The 15308-nt window shown below is 40.8% G+C and overlaps 2 protein-coding genes across 3 annotated transcripts in view; both read right to left on the bottom strand.

Annotated features, from left to right (window-relative positions):
* tppp2 (tubulin polymerization-promoting protein family member 2) overlaps positions 1–15308 on the bottom strand; it is a 155739-nt gene that overhangs the window by 126064 nt on the left and 14367 nt on the right. The window lies entirely within an intron of this gene.
* Positions 1961–14946, bottom strand: LOC119218437 (voltage-dependent calcium channel gamma-5 subunit). 2 transcript variants are annotated; one of them, XM_037472872.2, is made up of 6 exons: positions 14680–14946; positions 8168–8362; positions 5642–5728; positions 4921–5061; positions 4638–4783; positions 1961–4265 (listed from the first exon to the last, which is right to left on the bottom strand). In XM_037472872.2, exons 2-6 carry the CDS (start codon positions 8304–8306, stop codon positions 4002–4004), a joined length of 777 nt encoding a protein of 258 aa, XP_037328769.2. In that variant the 5' UTR covers positions 8307–8362; positions 14680–14946; the 3' UTR covers positions 1961–4001. The 2 variants fall into 2 exon arrangements, with proteins under 2 accessions (XP_037328769.2, XP_037328767.2); XM_037472870.2 differs by having other exon boundaries at positions 8119–8362.

Below are 15308 nucleotides of genomic sequence, written 5' to 3' on the forward strand. Positions count from 1 at the left end.
CGCTATTACTACTTCTAACGCTACTTCCATTACTGTTGAATCTCATTTAAATTCCACATTACATATACAACTAGGTTAGGTGTTAATGGGTGTGAACACACACTGTACCAATATGAACCAGGCACACAGAGTGGATTGCATTGTTTGGGGAAATAGTATTATTACAGAATATTATTCCAATGTCCTTCTTCTTCTTCAAATACTGTTTTTTTCTCATCATAAAAAAACATTATCATATTATCTGTGATCTTCCACATGTATTCTGAACATTTAACAGTAAAGCTGTACACGTTTGCTTCTCTTTATTCTATCTATATTCCTTGAGCTTTAATAATTTACTCCACAGTTTACGGCAGACAGAACCAATCACACGACCCTTTTCTTTAATTTACCAGCAATCAGCTAAAAATGGAAGAGGCGGACGCAAACAATCATGGTCCAAATGAACAAGATGTGTGTTTTTGAGTGCTTGTTATCAACATACATCAAGGATCCCTGCTGGTTTGTCCTTAAATGTGTTCAAGTTACAGCTACAAAATCAATTTGAGCTACATCCATCAGTACCTTGTTGTTGTCTACCTGCTCCTCTCCTAATGACACTAATTGTATTTGGGATTTTTTAAAAACCCCACATCAGAAGTCACATTTCATGAAGTTATATGTTTTAGAGCCCAATCTTCCAGGCGAAAGAAGAGCAAAGGACCAAAAAGTGTTGACACTTTTCCTGAAATTGACCCACAAAATGTGCACAAGGAGCAGAATGAACTCAATATTGACATAGCTATCCAGTTTTTGTTTGTTTACTTACATACATACACACGGCCACATGTCACAGGTCCTTGCGTCCTTGTTGACTTCTGTCCCTTCCATCACCTTCAGATACACTGATGTTCCCTGGTACACGTTTTTAGATGCAGTCAGGGCTCTATGGGAGGACACATCGGATATCAGGGCTGTAAACTTTAAATTAAATTAAATTAAAACACACTTTTTAAAATTGCTTTTGTTTTTGGTTGTGTTTGTTTTTCATGACATTTACTCTCCCTGTTTCTGTGTGTTTAGTTTTTAGCTTAAAGTCAATTGCCTTCTCTTTGTGTTCTGTGTATATTGAAATGAGTATTTATTCTATATTCTATAAGAATAACATTCATCATTACTATTATTACATACATTTGTGTATGTTTCTTGGAATGAACATTGCACAGTGCCATGTGGTTCAGAGGTACCACAGCTGCTTACGAGTCCTCTGGGTTTTGAGAGTACTGAAACAACACTTAAAACTCTTAAAAAATAACACAGAGGTAAAGTTTGAACTAGAAAAGAACATTGTCAGTCTGCAGATAGAGGATCACTGTTTGAACAGCATTACTTTGTGTTTTTTTCAGTATGAAAAGCTCTATAGACTAATAAATGTAGAACACTTTTAAACTGAAGGAGATAATCCACAACATCCTTTTAATTTGAGATACCATCTATATATAAGAGATTCATAATTTATCATAACTCCGTAATGATTACTCGTGGGAAGCTGTGTGTCTCCATAGGAGTAACACTAGATGGCGCTGATGTCAAAAGCTCATCAGAAAGACCCTTTCTAAAGAGGGAATGAAGCAGAACAGGGACATACAGTATAGTTTAACTCTTGATGTCTGTGTATCATTTATCACCAACAGAGTGCTTTAGAAACACACAGTTTGAATGTTGGGGGGGGCTCTCTCTCCTCATGGTTAATTCTGTAGTTGTTTTACCAAATGACAACAATATAATAATAATTTAGTTTACATAAACATAGAATTTGTGAAATAATACATTCTTTCAAAGATGTTCAGTGATCATCGTTCATTCATGCTTATGGGTAGCTTGTATAATGTATACAGTTCATGTATATATACATAATATATATATATATATATCATGCATTTTATAGGTAAAAGTAGAAACACGCATATTGTTTATTAAATCCCATTAAACTTTATTTTATTGAGTATCCATATTTATTATATTGCACATTTATCATGAAATTAACTGATTGAAAAATTACAAAGAAATGTAAATTTGATGTTTGACAATGACACCATTTAAATACGTTTAGGTTTAACATTATGCAAAAGCTCACTTTTTTTGATATACGAGGCAAAGCAGTAGTTGCAGATTAATCTACTAAACAACAAAAAACATTTTACAGGTACTTCCAATGATGCAATAATTAATGTATACACCTGCAGTAGTGATTTCTTATTTACATCTTTTAAAATAAACTAAATAAAAGCTGTACATGTGCCAAAATAGGGCGAGCCTTTATTAGTTGTTGTAGTTGTTGTTTGTTGGTTTGACGTACTGCAGGTGGAATACCCAGAATGCCCCAAGATCCACTGACGAAATGTTGCCTTCCATTAATTATATGTGGAGTTCACACCATGCAACAATATATTCTGACCATTTTACTTTTAGTAAAAAATAAAATAAGAATACTGCACCAGACAAAATCCTCAGTATTTACTTATGGAAATCTGCATAAAACTCATGTTCAATACTTAACGGGAAGCCTCTTAACCTGGATACAACTTCTTCCATGGCACATCAAGGACTGCAGTAGATTTGTCAAACAAGCATCTAAGAATACTCAGAAATAAGAGGGTTAGAAAGATATGCGTTGATAAATTTGGGTAATACGATTAGGAATTTTGCAAAATATATCTCAATCTACAGTTTTTGCTACAGCCTCTTTTACACTTACAATGGCTCCGTAATAAAACATTCTCCATCAAAACCGTCAACACCAAGTTCCATATTCTCCCTTTGGCCTCCTGTTATTTACCAAATAATAAATGTCTTATAGTTCCCACATTCATGCAATGTGATCAACACATATACAGTGCTGCAACATTGTGGTTAAATACACTTGTTGAATTAAAAACTGTTTCACTTAAAACACTGTATATGGGTTCGCTAAGGATACACAAGGTTTACTCACATCTGTATTGTCATGTGTTATTTCTAAATAATGGGTTATGAGAAATGTATTTTTTTACGGGTTTCCATGAAGTAACAAGAATATACATTAATACTAGCACTAGCAGCAATAAAGAATTTCACAAGAAGAATTTCAACCCCCATATGGTGTTTGTAAATGGAAAAAAAGCTTTTGTAGCATCTTAGAAAGGTTCAGATATCCCCGACTGCAAATCTGGCATCGGAATGATCTGCTTGAATGGTTTGAAGTCACATTCATCATTCGTTTCATAAACTCTGGCTCAAGAAGTCTGAGGCAGCAGTCATGTGTCTGAGAACCCAGTAAGATATGACCAGTGCCGTTTTCTGCACCAACTGAGGAGAGACAACGCAGATGTGACTTTAACATTTTCCTTCCAAACTCAATCCAAAACTAAAAAGTCTGCACTATTGGTCCAGTGATCAAATGTTTTAGTGACTCCGAGATTCAACATTCTAAACATATCGTCTCGTCTTTAAGGTGATTTCACTCACGGCGTTCAGCTCTCTGACTGAAACGTGCAGACTTGGCATCCATTGCACAAAGTATCTCTCCAGTGGTAAATGCTCCTCATGTGTAGTTGTGTGGTGTGTGTGCGCCTGTCAGGATTGTGGGAACACCACAAACAAGCAAATACTAGACACGCTCTCTCCGGCTCCGGGCTGCTCCATCTACTCCTTTCAAACGACGTTGCACTACTACTATTTCAGTAGGTTGACGGTTTAAAACTAGAGAAAAACACCAGGCTGGTTAAACCCTTTCCTCTCTCTCTCCGAGAACGAGACTCGGAATAAAGTGAACTAGCTAACCCACAACTTAAGTTTTGGTTTCAAACAGGAGCAGAAATAATTATGAATAAGAAATCTGCAGCAGGTCGTAGTCAGGACACTCGAAAAAGGGAGCGATTCAAGCTGGATAGTATTAAATTATCTGACAATATTACTCCAAAATCCAGGTGGATGAGTGGGACCCCCACAGTGCTAAGACAACTAGTCGAATAACCTCTGCTTCAGCACGGTGAGGAAGACATTTGTTCATACTCTGGACACTTGAGGAGGGCTGGGTAGTTGGAGGAGTTCATCTGGAGGGAGGCCTCCGAGGAGATGGCGGAGGCGCTGCGACCCCGCCCGGCCCAGGCGTCAGGGTGGAGGAACTGGCCGGAGTAGTCCGAGCAGTTGCTCAGGCGAGGCTGGTAGAAGCCCTGGTGGGGCCGGTACATCTCCTCTGCTGTGTAGCGCTTCATGAACAGGTACACGGACATGACGCCTGCAGCCTGGGGGCCAAAGAGACTATTTATTCTCCAAAAACAATGTGTGTTATATCCAGGTCACTTTAAGTAAACCACAAAAATAACTAGAGAATTGTTGTTGTTGTTTTTTCTGATGAGAAATTGTTTCCTCCTCCAGACCATCATTCAAAATCCCTGTGTCTTAAATACACTAGGGAGGTGCAGGTGATTGGACACAGGTGGAAACAATCAGGCCATCACAGGACAAGGCAGGAAGTGAAGCTAACCCAGGGGCACAAGAGACATGAAACTACAAAATAAAACAGGAAGCAGAACCAAACCGTGACAATTAAACATATTTAAAAAAAAACTGTCAGAAGGGTTCAGTTAAATCCACACTTTGATTTGTGCAGTTACCTCAGTGAGCAGGAAGGAGATGGCAGCAAAGGCAAATGACCAGCCGTACTTGTAGCTGAAGTAGGCCTCATTAGTTCTGGTTCTGTTCAACATTTCGTCATTGATGTTGGAGATGTACAACACCAGGCCGACCACCAGAGAGAGACCTGAAGGAGGCAGGGACTGTGATTATTAAAAATCCTCTCGCACTTGCTATATTTCAGCACAAGTCCACTTCCTCACACGTGAATGTCTGATGACTCATTGATGCGGGGAGGTCGAGAGTAAAAGCCAAACCAAGTACCTGACAGGATGAAGAAAATACCAGAAACGAAGGCCAGGATGGTGCGATGGGGTCGGATGTGTCCGATGTTACTCAGCACAAAACCGATGAACATGAAGAAGAGGCTAACCAGGGGGAAGGGTGTAGCAGAACGGATCATCTCTGGAAGAGGACAGGAAAGGAGTGAAACACTTTCAGAGATGTGATTCAGCTGTCCTGCTGCAAAGTCCTTGCTTCTGAGACTAGTCCTACTCCTCGAGGCAGCATCTCATGGGTTTAGGACACGCTTCATTATTCATATCAAGATGAAGCTGCACCTCCCTTCTGTGTGCAGATGGCGTGGTACCTCCTGGAAGAAAATATCCTCCCCACACCCCCCCGATGTGTTCTGCATTACACAAAATGTTAACCTTCCAGCTGAGTGGACCAGATGTTTAAGGCCAAAACCTTCAAGGAACTGTTTAGTCAATCAGTTTGGTAAAGTGCTTCTACTTCAGATAACATGAACCTACCAATTCTGGAGTTGTCAGATCTTTAACATCATTCCAAAGCCTGGCTAGAAACCTGTGAGGGTCACAGGCGACTGCGAGCGTGCAGCACATGGACCAACGCGCTGAATACAGCCCTTGTTGCCCAACCACGGTCTCCCTAGTTGCCTCTAGATCACAGCCAAACGTTTCTCACTAAACACACACAGGACCTGAAGAGTTTTGCAGCATTGGCCATATAACGCGCTACTTACTCAGGACACTGACCGTGGACTCAGAGGTCAGCTGGAGGGTCGTGGGCATCACATACTCGATGGTGAAACACCGGCCTTTATCCTCCCCTGGATCAAAGCACAGGGAAAGAAATATTCATCCTGAGCCCTCGACTCAACTTATTAATCTGTTATTTAGCCACTGTGACACAGAAAGTCCAACACAGAAACATGCAGCAGTAATTCATACAGATACTTCTTTTTGTATGATGATAATATCTATCATGGTGAAAAGTAATGGCGGTATATTATATATTTTTTAGTACTATATATTTGCAGGAATGAGTAAACGTGTGCAATTGCTGTGTTCTAATTTCACCTCATTTCCTAATAACTCACAGCGCTTTGCAATCAAACATGGAATCAACAGCTCGTTTCATTCAGTACATCATTTCTAATGTCTTTATTTTCTAGAGGAACACAAAGCTTTAGAATATTGCACCTTTCCCTTTATCACTTTGACAAATATAGTACAAAGTCTTGCAAGAGAAAAACACTGACACACACATGCACAGTCACTTAGTTCTCCTCAAACACTATGGGGGGGTCTGGATTAAGTTTGATTTTGTGGTTCAGCGTGTAATCAGCTTTCAGGAGGATTGTCACGTGTCATCATGTGAACTACAACGGTGCACGATGAGGGCTTGGGTCAGGGAAGAACAAAATATAAGTATATACGCTGCATTCATCCTACTTACACCTTTAAGCATTATGTTGCTGCAATGGTTAAAGTTCATTCTAATAATGCACAGTATTACACACATGAAATGGTGTAACAACGGTTAACAAGTGTTGCCAGTTTGTGGAGTTCTAGAGGAGGTCAACCTGTGTTCATTAGATGAAGCATGTGTGTTGGCTAACGGCTGCTACCTAATGATTGGTGAAACAATGTTGCTTTTGTATTGCAACCGGCCCCTTTAGCTCGTAGCGGCTCCGAGATTAAAAAATAAAATCTCAGTGTGTATCAAGGTTTGTCCTACCAGTTGCTTTACGCATTTAGTCAGCATTTAATGTGACTGAATACACTTAATAGAAGGTCCCTACAGTTTCCTTTTTCCTGGGTTTTAAAATCATCGCTTTCTGATACAGCTGCATGTTTTTTTTTTTTTATTATTATGTATTTACATAGAAAAAATGGCAAATGTTGATCTCAGGACTCAATTAACACCGCTATTCCAATCTTGTAATGAAAAATAAGTGAGATTCATGCAAATTAAAAATAGTTGTCAGGCAAGGCTAGACGTATTAATAACACAATTGCATAAGTGGGAACGCACCCAACCAAATCTTTTCAAGGGCGGTTAAATAAACAATCTGAACTCAACTAATTTACACAATACCATGGCTGCTCTTCCTGTTAGACGTCTACCATCCATAAGCAATTCAGTGGGCTTTATTGAACACGATCGGTGATGGACTGAAGGTCCAAACATCCCAAACATGGACTCGTGGGGGAATCGAACCAACGTCAATGTCAACCACCGGTGTTGTAGCTGATAGCGATGTTGGTCTTGGGTTTATCGGGGTGTGCAACGTTGTTCAATGTCTCCTGCATGACGACATACTAGGATAGTGTGCAGTAATTGTTTCTGGGTCTAATTCAAACAGTTACGCAAGCAATGAGGTCACTCAATCGCCCCTAAAACACACAAACTGGACCATTAGTGCATTTATACTGCAGCAGTGGCAGAAAAACACCCAATTACAACTGAAGTGGCATATATCTATCGGCTGACTGAATGATGGATCATGAAACAGGGCAGCACAGGGCAGCACATCATGGAACAGTAAGTGAATAATAGCACCGGGTAAATCATCTAATAAGGATATTTGCTAGATTTTCCTGCTTTCTAAGAAGCCCAATTGAGGGTAATAAACCAGAGCAGATTTAGTGACTGTTGTCATTACCAAATAAAAGCACAAGTTGAAACCTATTTTTACTCTTGGGCAACACATGTCTCGAGCATTAGGCCAATAGAGGGCAATGGGGTGTCACCCCTCATTCGGCCCCCCCAAAAAGGGAAAAAAGAAAGAAATAAAATGTAAATACTTCCAATGCACAAAGCTCTCTCCATCTTCCACTACCCTGTTGGTCTCTCCTGTCTGACTGACTGAACCACGCGCTGGCACACATTTCCCTTTAACATGTCTGTCACTCACTGAGAAGAGCAAACTACCCTTGAAAAGGACCCTGTGTGAATTTTGACCTAAATATTATACTAAAAATTTGAATTCAATAGTTGATTGTGATGCTTACTGCATGGACAACTAAACTGAAATCGTATGCTAAAGTTCAGTACTTACCACTGAATAGATTCAAATGAATAACTACCCCAAAGGTCACAAATCTCCACCTCAGGGCAGAATCGGACAGAAATGAGATACATACTGGTTTACTCCGACTCAAACAGTGAAGGATCGCATCATTTCATCTCGTTTCAGAGCTCATACTGACTCACCAGCCAAGAAGCAAACCCTCCAGAGGCCAGAGTGGAGGGACATGCGTACCTCGGTGCTCTGGTTGAGGGGAAGGATGACGCCCTCCTCCAGGTAGAGCCAGTGGTCGGTGCTCACAGCGATCCCCAACAGACCCAGGGCGCAGACAGCGAACACGCTGCTCAGCAAAGTCAGCGTCTTCCTGCCACATAGGCTCATACCACGGCCTCAACAGCAAGGGGGGGGCGCCGCCGGCAGAAAGAGGAGCTGGGAGAGGGGAAAGGAACACAGGGATGGCTTGAACATGGTGTATATTGAGAGAATGGCAAAAATAAATAGATGGAATGCAGCGTTCCACTTTTTATTAAAACACAGACAACTGTCAGAAAATAATAATAGACTAGATATGATTTATGCATGTGAGTGTGAGGTGGGATACTGGATGGAGTGTTAATGTCTAATCTAAATTCAACTTAGAATGAAACTCTAGTCAGAGATGAGTTGGATGTCAGTGGAAAGTAAAAATTGACAATGTGATATGAATAAATATCCTTAACAAAGGGACTTTCTCCCTCTTTGCTGAGAAAGGAATATGGGAACTGTCCCCTGTCTTTCAAATCTCTCATTAGAGTTTGAAAGACTTAGTGGGGCATGTCTGCCAAAAGGTTACGTAAGTTTTCTCATTTGACCGGCCTCATGCTGCCTGCAGGCCAAAAACATGCACCGATAATGTTCAAAGGAGAATTGTGAGACTGCTCCTTCTGCAGCAATCACACGCAGCTCGTACCTCACATGAATCCACGTCCGCTCTGTTGCGTCTAGTCATGCAGAAGCTGCGGTGCAGATGGTGCACAGCGGATGAATGCGCATAAAGCGATGGATCTGTTCGCATGCTAGCTGATGCCAACATTTGGCGGAAGCTGGAGCGCTGTGAAGCTTGGCATAGGATATGTGTCAAAAGGGATTTGATTTTACAAAACGACTTCTCAGTGGGCTGCCGTATTCAGCACTCACTGGGAGACTGGAGCCATGAAGTGAATGTGTCCCGTTTTTTTTTTTTTTTTTCTCCTTAAAGACCGACGTCGGGTGAGTGGATGTGGAGCCTAAGTGTGGAGAAAGTCCAGAGATCTGCACGCATCTGCCAGAGAGAGCGGTCAGATGTACAACGGATCAGGTGTGGCCCCGCCAGACAAGTATGAAATCAATGTGATGGGGAGACAAATATGTCCTCTGATGTTATCTGTAAGGCGACAAAATCTGAGCAGGCTTCAGACCTTCCTCCTAATGAATGTGAAGCCATCTGCCCCACTTCTCTGATACAAAGGATAATAAATCTCAGAACCCTATCGCTGCAGGTCCAACACACCATTAATACAAGTGGTTCCATCTTCACAGGCACACAGCTTGTTATATCGGATCATTTATTTATTTTTTTACCCTTTAAAAAAAAAAAATTGTCCCAGTTAGGTAGAACCCTTTTCTTCAGATATAGAAATGTATGGCTTAAAATTGGACAATGTTTTGTTTCTCCACCTGTGGAGATGTGACTTGTTTATTCTGGATGTGTATATGTATGATATATGGGCTTGATCACACATGTTTTAAGACATTATTGCAGATCTTAAAATAACTTTTAGTTAACATGTTGAGGCATATTTGACAGAAAGATATTCACAGTGGCATTTGGCCGTAACAGGCATGATTTAAGATTTCAATGATTAATGAGACATAACAAACAAACTCTCAATTATTTTCTCCTGTCTCTTGACTGATGAAGCGTCTCTTTCTGTCTCTTGATGCTGAGGAGTTGGGATGTATAAGCAATCAGAGTACACTTAAGCACAAAGCATTAATGACAAAGCAGCATCATTTAACCTCAGCTATTTTTGTTAGGGTGCAATCACAGCCTATTCATTTACATTGTGTATGCCTCGATTTACCCTCATTTAGATTCTACATCTGGAGGTCAGGGCCCTCGACCGGAGGGCGGTTTTTAGTTTAGAACGGCAAAAAAAGCACATTAAAATGCTGATTGCATCTTAATAGTGGGCTTCCATTAATGGGGTGTTAACACTGAAATAGAAAAAAGAGGAGCAATTGTGGTGTATTGTTGATGTTTCAAGCCGCTGACAAAAACAACCATGGACTTTGTAACGATGTTAACACTTAATGTACTTATAATATACAATCTGGTCATCATTAACATGTATGTATCTTTTAAATTTATAAAATCCAGATATATTAGAACTTTTCGCAGTTGTAGCTATACTTTAGGAGCAGGTGCAACAGATGTTGTGTGATAGGATTTGAACAGGGGCGGATGGTGTATAGGGGCCAACTGGGAGAAAGAGTCATTGTCCAATCAGATTCGTCAGATCCAGGTCACCTTTCAAATGGTCGCCGCGAGTCCCGAATTCATTGACGTGGAAAATTGCCCAAGCATTCTCCCGTTGACTCTCATGTTAAAACTTTTTTTTCTTCGAAAATCGAGCCTTCAATGCATTTCCAATGAGGATTTGGGGCTCGCACTTACGCGCTTGCGTCATACGTAACTGAGACTATTTTTTGTTATCTAGCTTCTTGTCAGACACTTCTAGCTTCGCATCTTCTTCTGGCACAGGGTTTCGCAGCAGTTTTTAAAAAAAAGGGCGTCATCCGTCTTTGGCGTAGATATAGTTTGTCTTATTTGTCCGGGTCAAACTGTGTCAAGAGGCATAATCTGTGAGATATTAATTCCCAAAATAGGATTTACAAAGCTGCTGTCAAACCTCACATGCATGTGTCTGTAGCATGTGAAGCCACAGTTGGCTTCAATATTAATAAATATTAATAATTATCCCCATTCTTCTGGTGACTAAAGGATTTTAAATGATTAACTTAACCTCATTTGAGAAAAAAATATTTTATTATCTTATATAATCTTTCTCATTAAATGTTCAAAGACACTGCAACCAACGAAAACAACGTCAACATTTCCTTTAAACATGTTTGGATGAGGGGTTTGGAAGCCATGCTGGCATCAAGCAGGGCGGAGGCACATCACTGAGTTAAGGCCACCGTCACATCAGTAAAAGTAGAGCATGGACCTAAGCTCCTGTCAACGTTAATCTAAACAGATCAACTCCCAAAGACACCACCGATGTCTCCAGCACTTTTCACCTTTCCACAGAGTAGACGAGTGTGATGAGACACAAGACATCCGGGACACTTCTTATCTATAATCCGTTAAGGCAGTGCAGATTTTGGCTAAATTAATATCGAATTAAAAGGCTTGTAAATTGCAATCGATGGCTTAAGAAAACCAGACTTAGACGAGATGATTTGAAGACACTGTTTGTTAGACACAGCAGCGCTTAAGATGCTGAAATATAAATCTGAATATAAGGACTTTGCTTTGTTATTAATGATAGAGCAACTGCAAAAATCACAGGGACAATAATGCTAAGAGATGGCGATATGTATTTTGTAAAATTAGAAACAAACATCAGCATTTCACCACAACTTTCACAGTATAGTAATATACAAAATGAGACCTCTCTAAAAGGGACTGAGAGCCACGTGGAGATACATCATTTATAGGATTAATTCTAAAATGGCAGAAACAACTATTATTTTTTGATGATATCTTCACGCCGTATACACTCCGGGCAAAGTAGTCTGCAGGAGGAACAAACTTAAATAAAAGTGCAGTCTGATGCAGGGGAGGGGACACCATCAAGCCCCATGTGCATGTGCAGTTTAAGCAGGCGTACCAAGAGGAAAGCAAAACACATCATACATACCCCTAGACCTTCTACATGTACACATGTTTTCAGCGTCAGGACAGACCTGAACTGGATTTCTTCAGTAAATACACAAACATCAGCTTCATTGTAATAATCTATGTCCCTTATGTTTGCATGACGTTGTATGTGTTGCATCGTAGTTGGACGACATCTAAAACAAATTTGAATCATCCTCACACATTAAAGTGCATTTCAATGACCCACAAACTGTCCACTGACACTGTTGTCTTCACTTAACGGTAAATGAGTATAACAAAGGGAGCATGTGAATGTCTTTTTGCTGTATTTTGGCCCTGTTAATATTTTACAGTGTTAAAAGCAAAACTAGAAGAAAATAAATAGCGTGCTACTATAATTTTCAAAGAAACAGTGTCAGTAACTAACACTGTCTCACAAAACAATCTTAAAGAACTATTTCAATCAAATTAAAGAAGCCATTATTGTTTTTTCGTGGGGCCAAATATGTGATATATTGTTAAAATGCATTATATCCCAGAGGACATTTTCTCATATGCTCTTACACATCAGCTGTCAAATTTAAGCTCTGCTGGTCTCCAAGAAGAGAGCTAACAAGCCAAAATGATTTCTCAGTGGTCTAATTTTGAGACGCATCAGCCGCCAGAAAACAAATCTTCGCTGAAACTAGCAACGTATCATCCGGTATCAACAGCAGAGAGAGGTGGTGGTGGTGATGGTGTGAGCTGTCAAAATCATGGCAATTAGGTCACAACAATCAGTCGACTTTGCTGGTAAATGTCACCCCTGGGATAACACTTGAAGCAGCTCATGTGTGACCCCGTGCAGAAAGAGCTCCATTCCCTCGCCTGCAAGACAGACTGCATTAAAACAAAATACTAAATAAATACTTTTTGCTTTATGAAAACTTTGTGTTGTTATATACTAGGAATCAGCAATAGTTCATTGCGTGCATTACGTGCAAAAGATTCACTCTGGCACAAAAATAACTTACAACCAACAGCACTATTTTTTTTTAAATTTAAGTCTCTGTGTTCGATTTGCCGTGTCGCCTGGCAACAGTATACAGAAAGGCCTGCAAAATTAGCATGAATGGACCGAAGAGCTTTTCCCAAAACAAGGCGTCCTACTTGCTAGTGCATTTTTAATGCTGGAGCAGAGGAAACAGGAAAAAGATTGAGACAGAAAAAAACTCACAGGAACACACCATTCCACAAAAAATCCCTGTTAGACCCCCAGAATAACAGGTCTGTGTGGCCCCACGGTGTCCAATCTAAATTACAACTAAAAAGAGGATCACTGTGTTTACGATTGGAGGATATTTCCATTTGGATGTTCCTGTGAGACGGAGGGATCACTGAAGGCAGCGAGGCCATGAGAGTGGGCTGAGGCTACAGGCAATCTTTTGTTTACGGTGCTTAAATGTTGTTTTATTCATCAGCATGCTTTATATACACCCTAAACACAGCGAGTGACGTGACCAAAGGTTAAGAAAGGAAAACAAAACTGAATACAGTACTAATATTGAGAGGACATTTTCCTTGGTAATGAATACATATTTTTGTAAAATCTTTACATGAACCCCCAAAAAAACAGAATTAACTATTTACCATTAAGTGGTATCCAACAAATAGTTTTAGCTGGCTAATAATGTGTCCATAACGCCAAATGGCCTATTGTAGTGCTGTTAATGCAAAGTATGCCCTAATGCATCAGTCCAGCACATATGTTTACATATGTTTATGTTTACAAAACCCAGTTTTGCCTGGGTTTACCAGGCAAAGGGTGGGGGGGGAAATGCTGAGGGAGGACGCGTTACTGAAACGACAGGACCAGAAGAACATAGGAGTCAGCATGAACAACAGTAAAGAACAACTTCTAACTAGGACAGCACGGACGCACCTTTTGAATTATTCAATTGCAACCATCTCTGTCTAAATATATGGTAGAACAGTATGTGTTTGTGGAGGTGATGTAGACAGAAGGCCTGTGGGAAACCTTTTTCTAATGTTTAGCTCTAGATGACTTTTCATATTGTGTTGCAGTGAGAAAAGGAAAGAAAAATATGAAACATATTAACATTAAAATATTGCAGTGTAGTGCAACATCCTAAACTAACAAAATATAACATATATATAGTAAAAAAAATCCCATATATGGATTATACAATACATATATGTGAATATTATATTCTGAGTATTCAAGTAATTATGTTCAATAGCTTCGATGCGTCATCGTAGGTGTGAGCGCGAGCCCTTTGTTTCACCATTCTCGAGCTCAAGTCGCTGTCCGCGGTGCTGAGGCGCTGGATACCGGAAGACTGAGACAATATGAGCTCGGTCCATTGTGCGTGTTTTTACGCAAGAACACAAGAGGCGCAAATTCACTTAAAGCCCGTTTTCACTGCTTTACGTTGTTGCAGAAAAATCCAAAGTAAATAGAAATCTTAACTCCTTGCAGCTAATTGTATTTCTCTCTCCATTTTCTCCCATCATAAAAAGGTGTAGTTGTGTCACGACACTTTTTTATTTCTTCAAACTAAAGAGCATTAATGAACGGTTAGCGTTCCCCACGTAACGTTACCCCGTTTATAGATCCGAGTGAGGTCGAAGTGAATACGTGAGAGTTAACGGAAGCTTCAACTTCTGACCAAGAGTGCAAAGGAAACGTGCAAACAAGCCTCGGTTCAATGTGCATAACACAAACACGTCCGAGGCACGACAAACAGAACATTCCTTGGTTTGTGAGAAACTACAACAGTGTATGTTTTGCACAAAATGCCGATGGGACGAAAACGCACTTACGGAATAAACCTTATTTTACCTTCACGAAGAAGACTCGTCGCACCGTTCTTCCTCTCCTTTGAGTCTCCTCGGGTCCCTCGCCGCGCAATCTGTGCGTGTCTCCTCTCCTCTCACCAGGTTTGGCGCGTGGTAAGCCCGTGCGTGGCTGTGAAGGCTCACGCGACGCACTACTATGCGAGGCGATACCAACAGCACTGCACGTGGGTTCCAACTGAACACCTCCTATAAACACCAGGTGTGCGTGGACGGCGGAGAGATGCTGCGTGCGCAACCAGGGCACCGGTTAGAAACAAAGGGGAAGGCGCGGGGTGGGGTGCAAGTTTTTCAAGATCAGACACCGCGCTGTTTTTACGTCTACGTGACCGAATCCATATTGTTTAAAGTAAGGTGCTTTTTACATGTCGTTACAATGCAGTCAGGCCGTGACTAAGAAAATGACCCCCCCCCCCCCTGTCAGTGTCCCTGATTTGGGGTTGGGAGAGTTGGCAACCCTAGATCTGACCCAGACCTGGTGAGCCCAGAGTCCTACTTGCTGGTGCACAGGTGCCTTGGGCCTAGGAGGTAGGAAGTTGGGCTTTCCAGCACATTATGTACTGTGTGATGAGGATGATGGGTGCTCAGTCATTTCTGTTTTGCATATTGCAGGCT

The sequence above is a fragment of the Pungitius pungitius genome, chromosome 9, assembly GCF_949316345.1.
Source record: "Pungitius pungitius chromosome 9, fPunPun2.1, whole genome shotgun sequence".
NCBI classification, from domain to species: domain Eukaryota; kingdom Metazoa; phylum Chordata; class Actinopteri; order Perciformes; family Gasterosteidae; genus Pungitius; species Pungitius pungitius.

Coding starts and splice junctions, on each gene's coding strand:
- LOC119218437 (XM_037472870.2), bottom strand. CDS start 8,314: ATGAGCCTATGTGGCAGGAAGACGCTGACTTTGCTGAGCAGCGTGTTC. Junction 5,729..8,118: donor GAGGGTTTGCTTCTTGGCTG/GTGAGTCAGTAT, acceptor GCTTTGATCCAG/GGGAGGATAAAGGCCGGTGT. Junction 4,784..4,920: donor TATTTTCTTCATCCTGTCAG/GTACTTGGTTTG, acceptor TGCCTCCTTCAG/GTCTCTCTCTGGTGGTCGGC.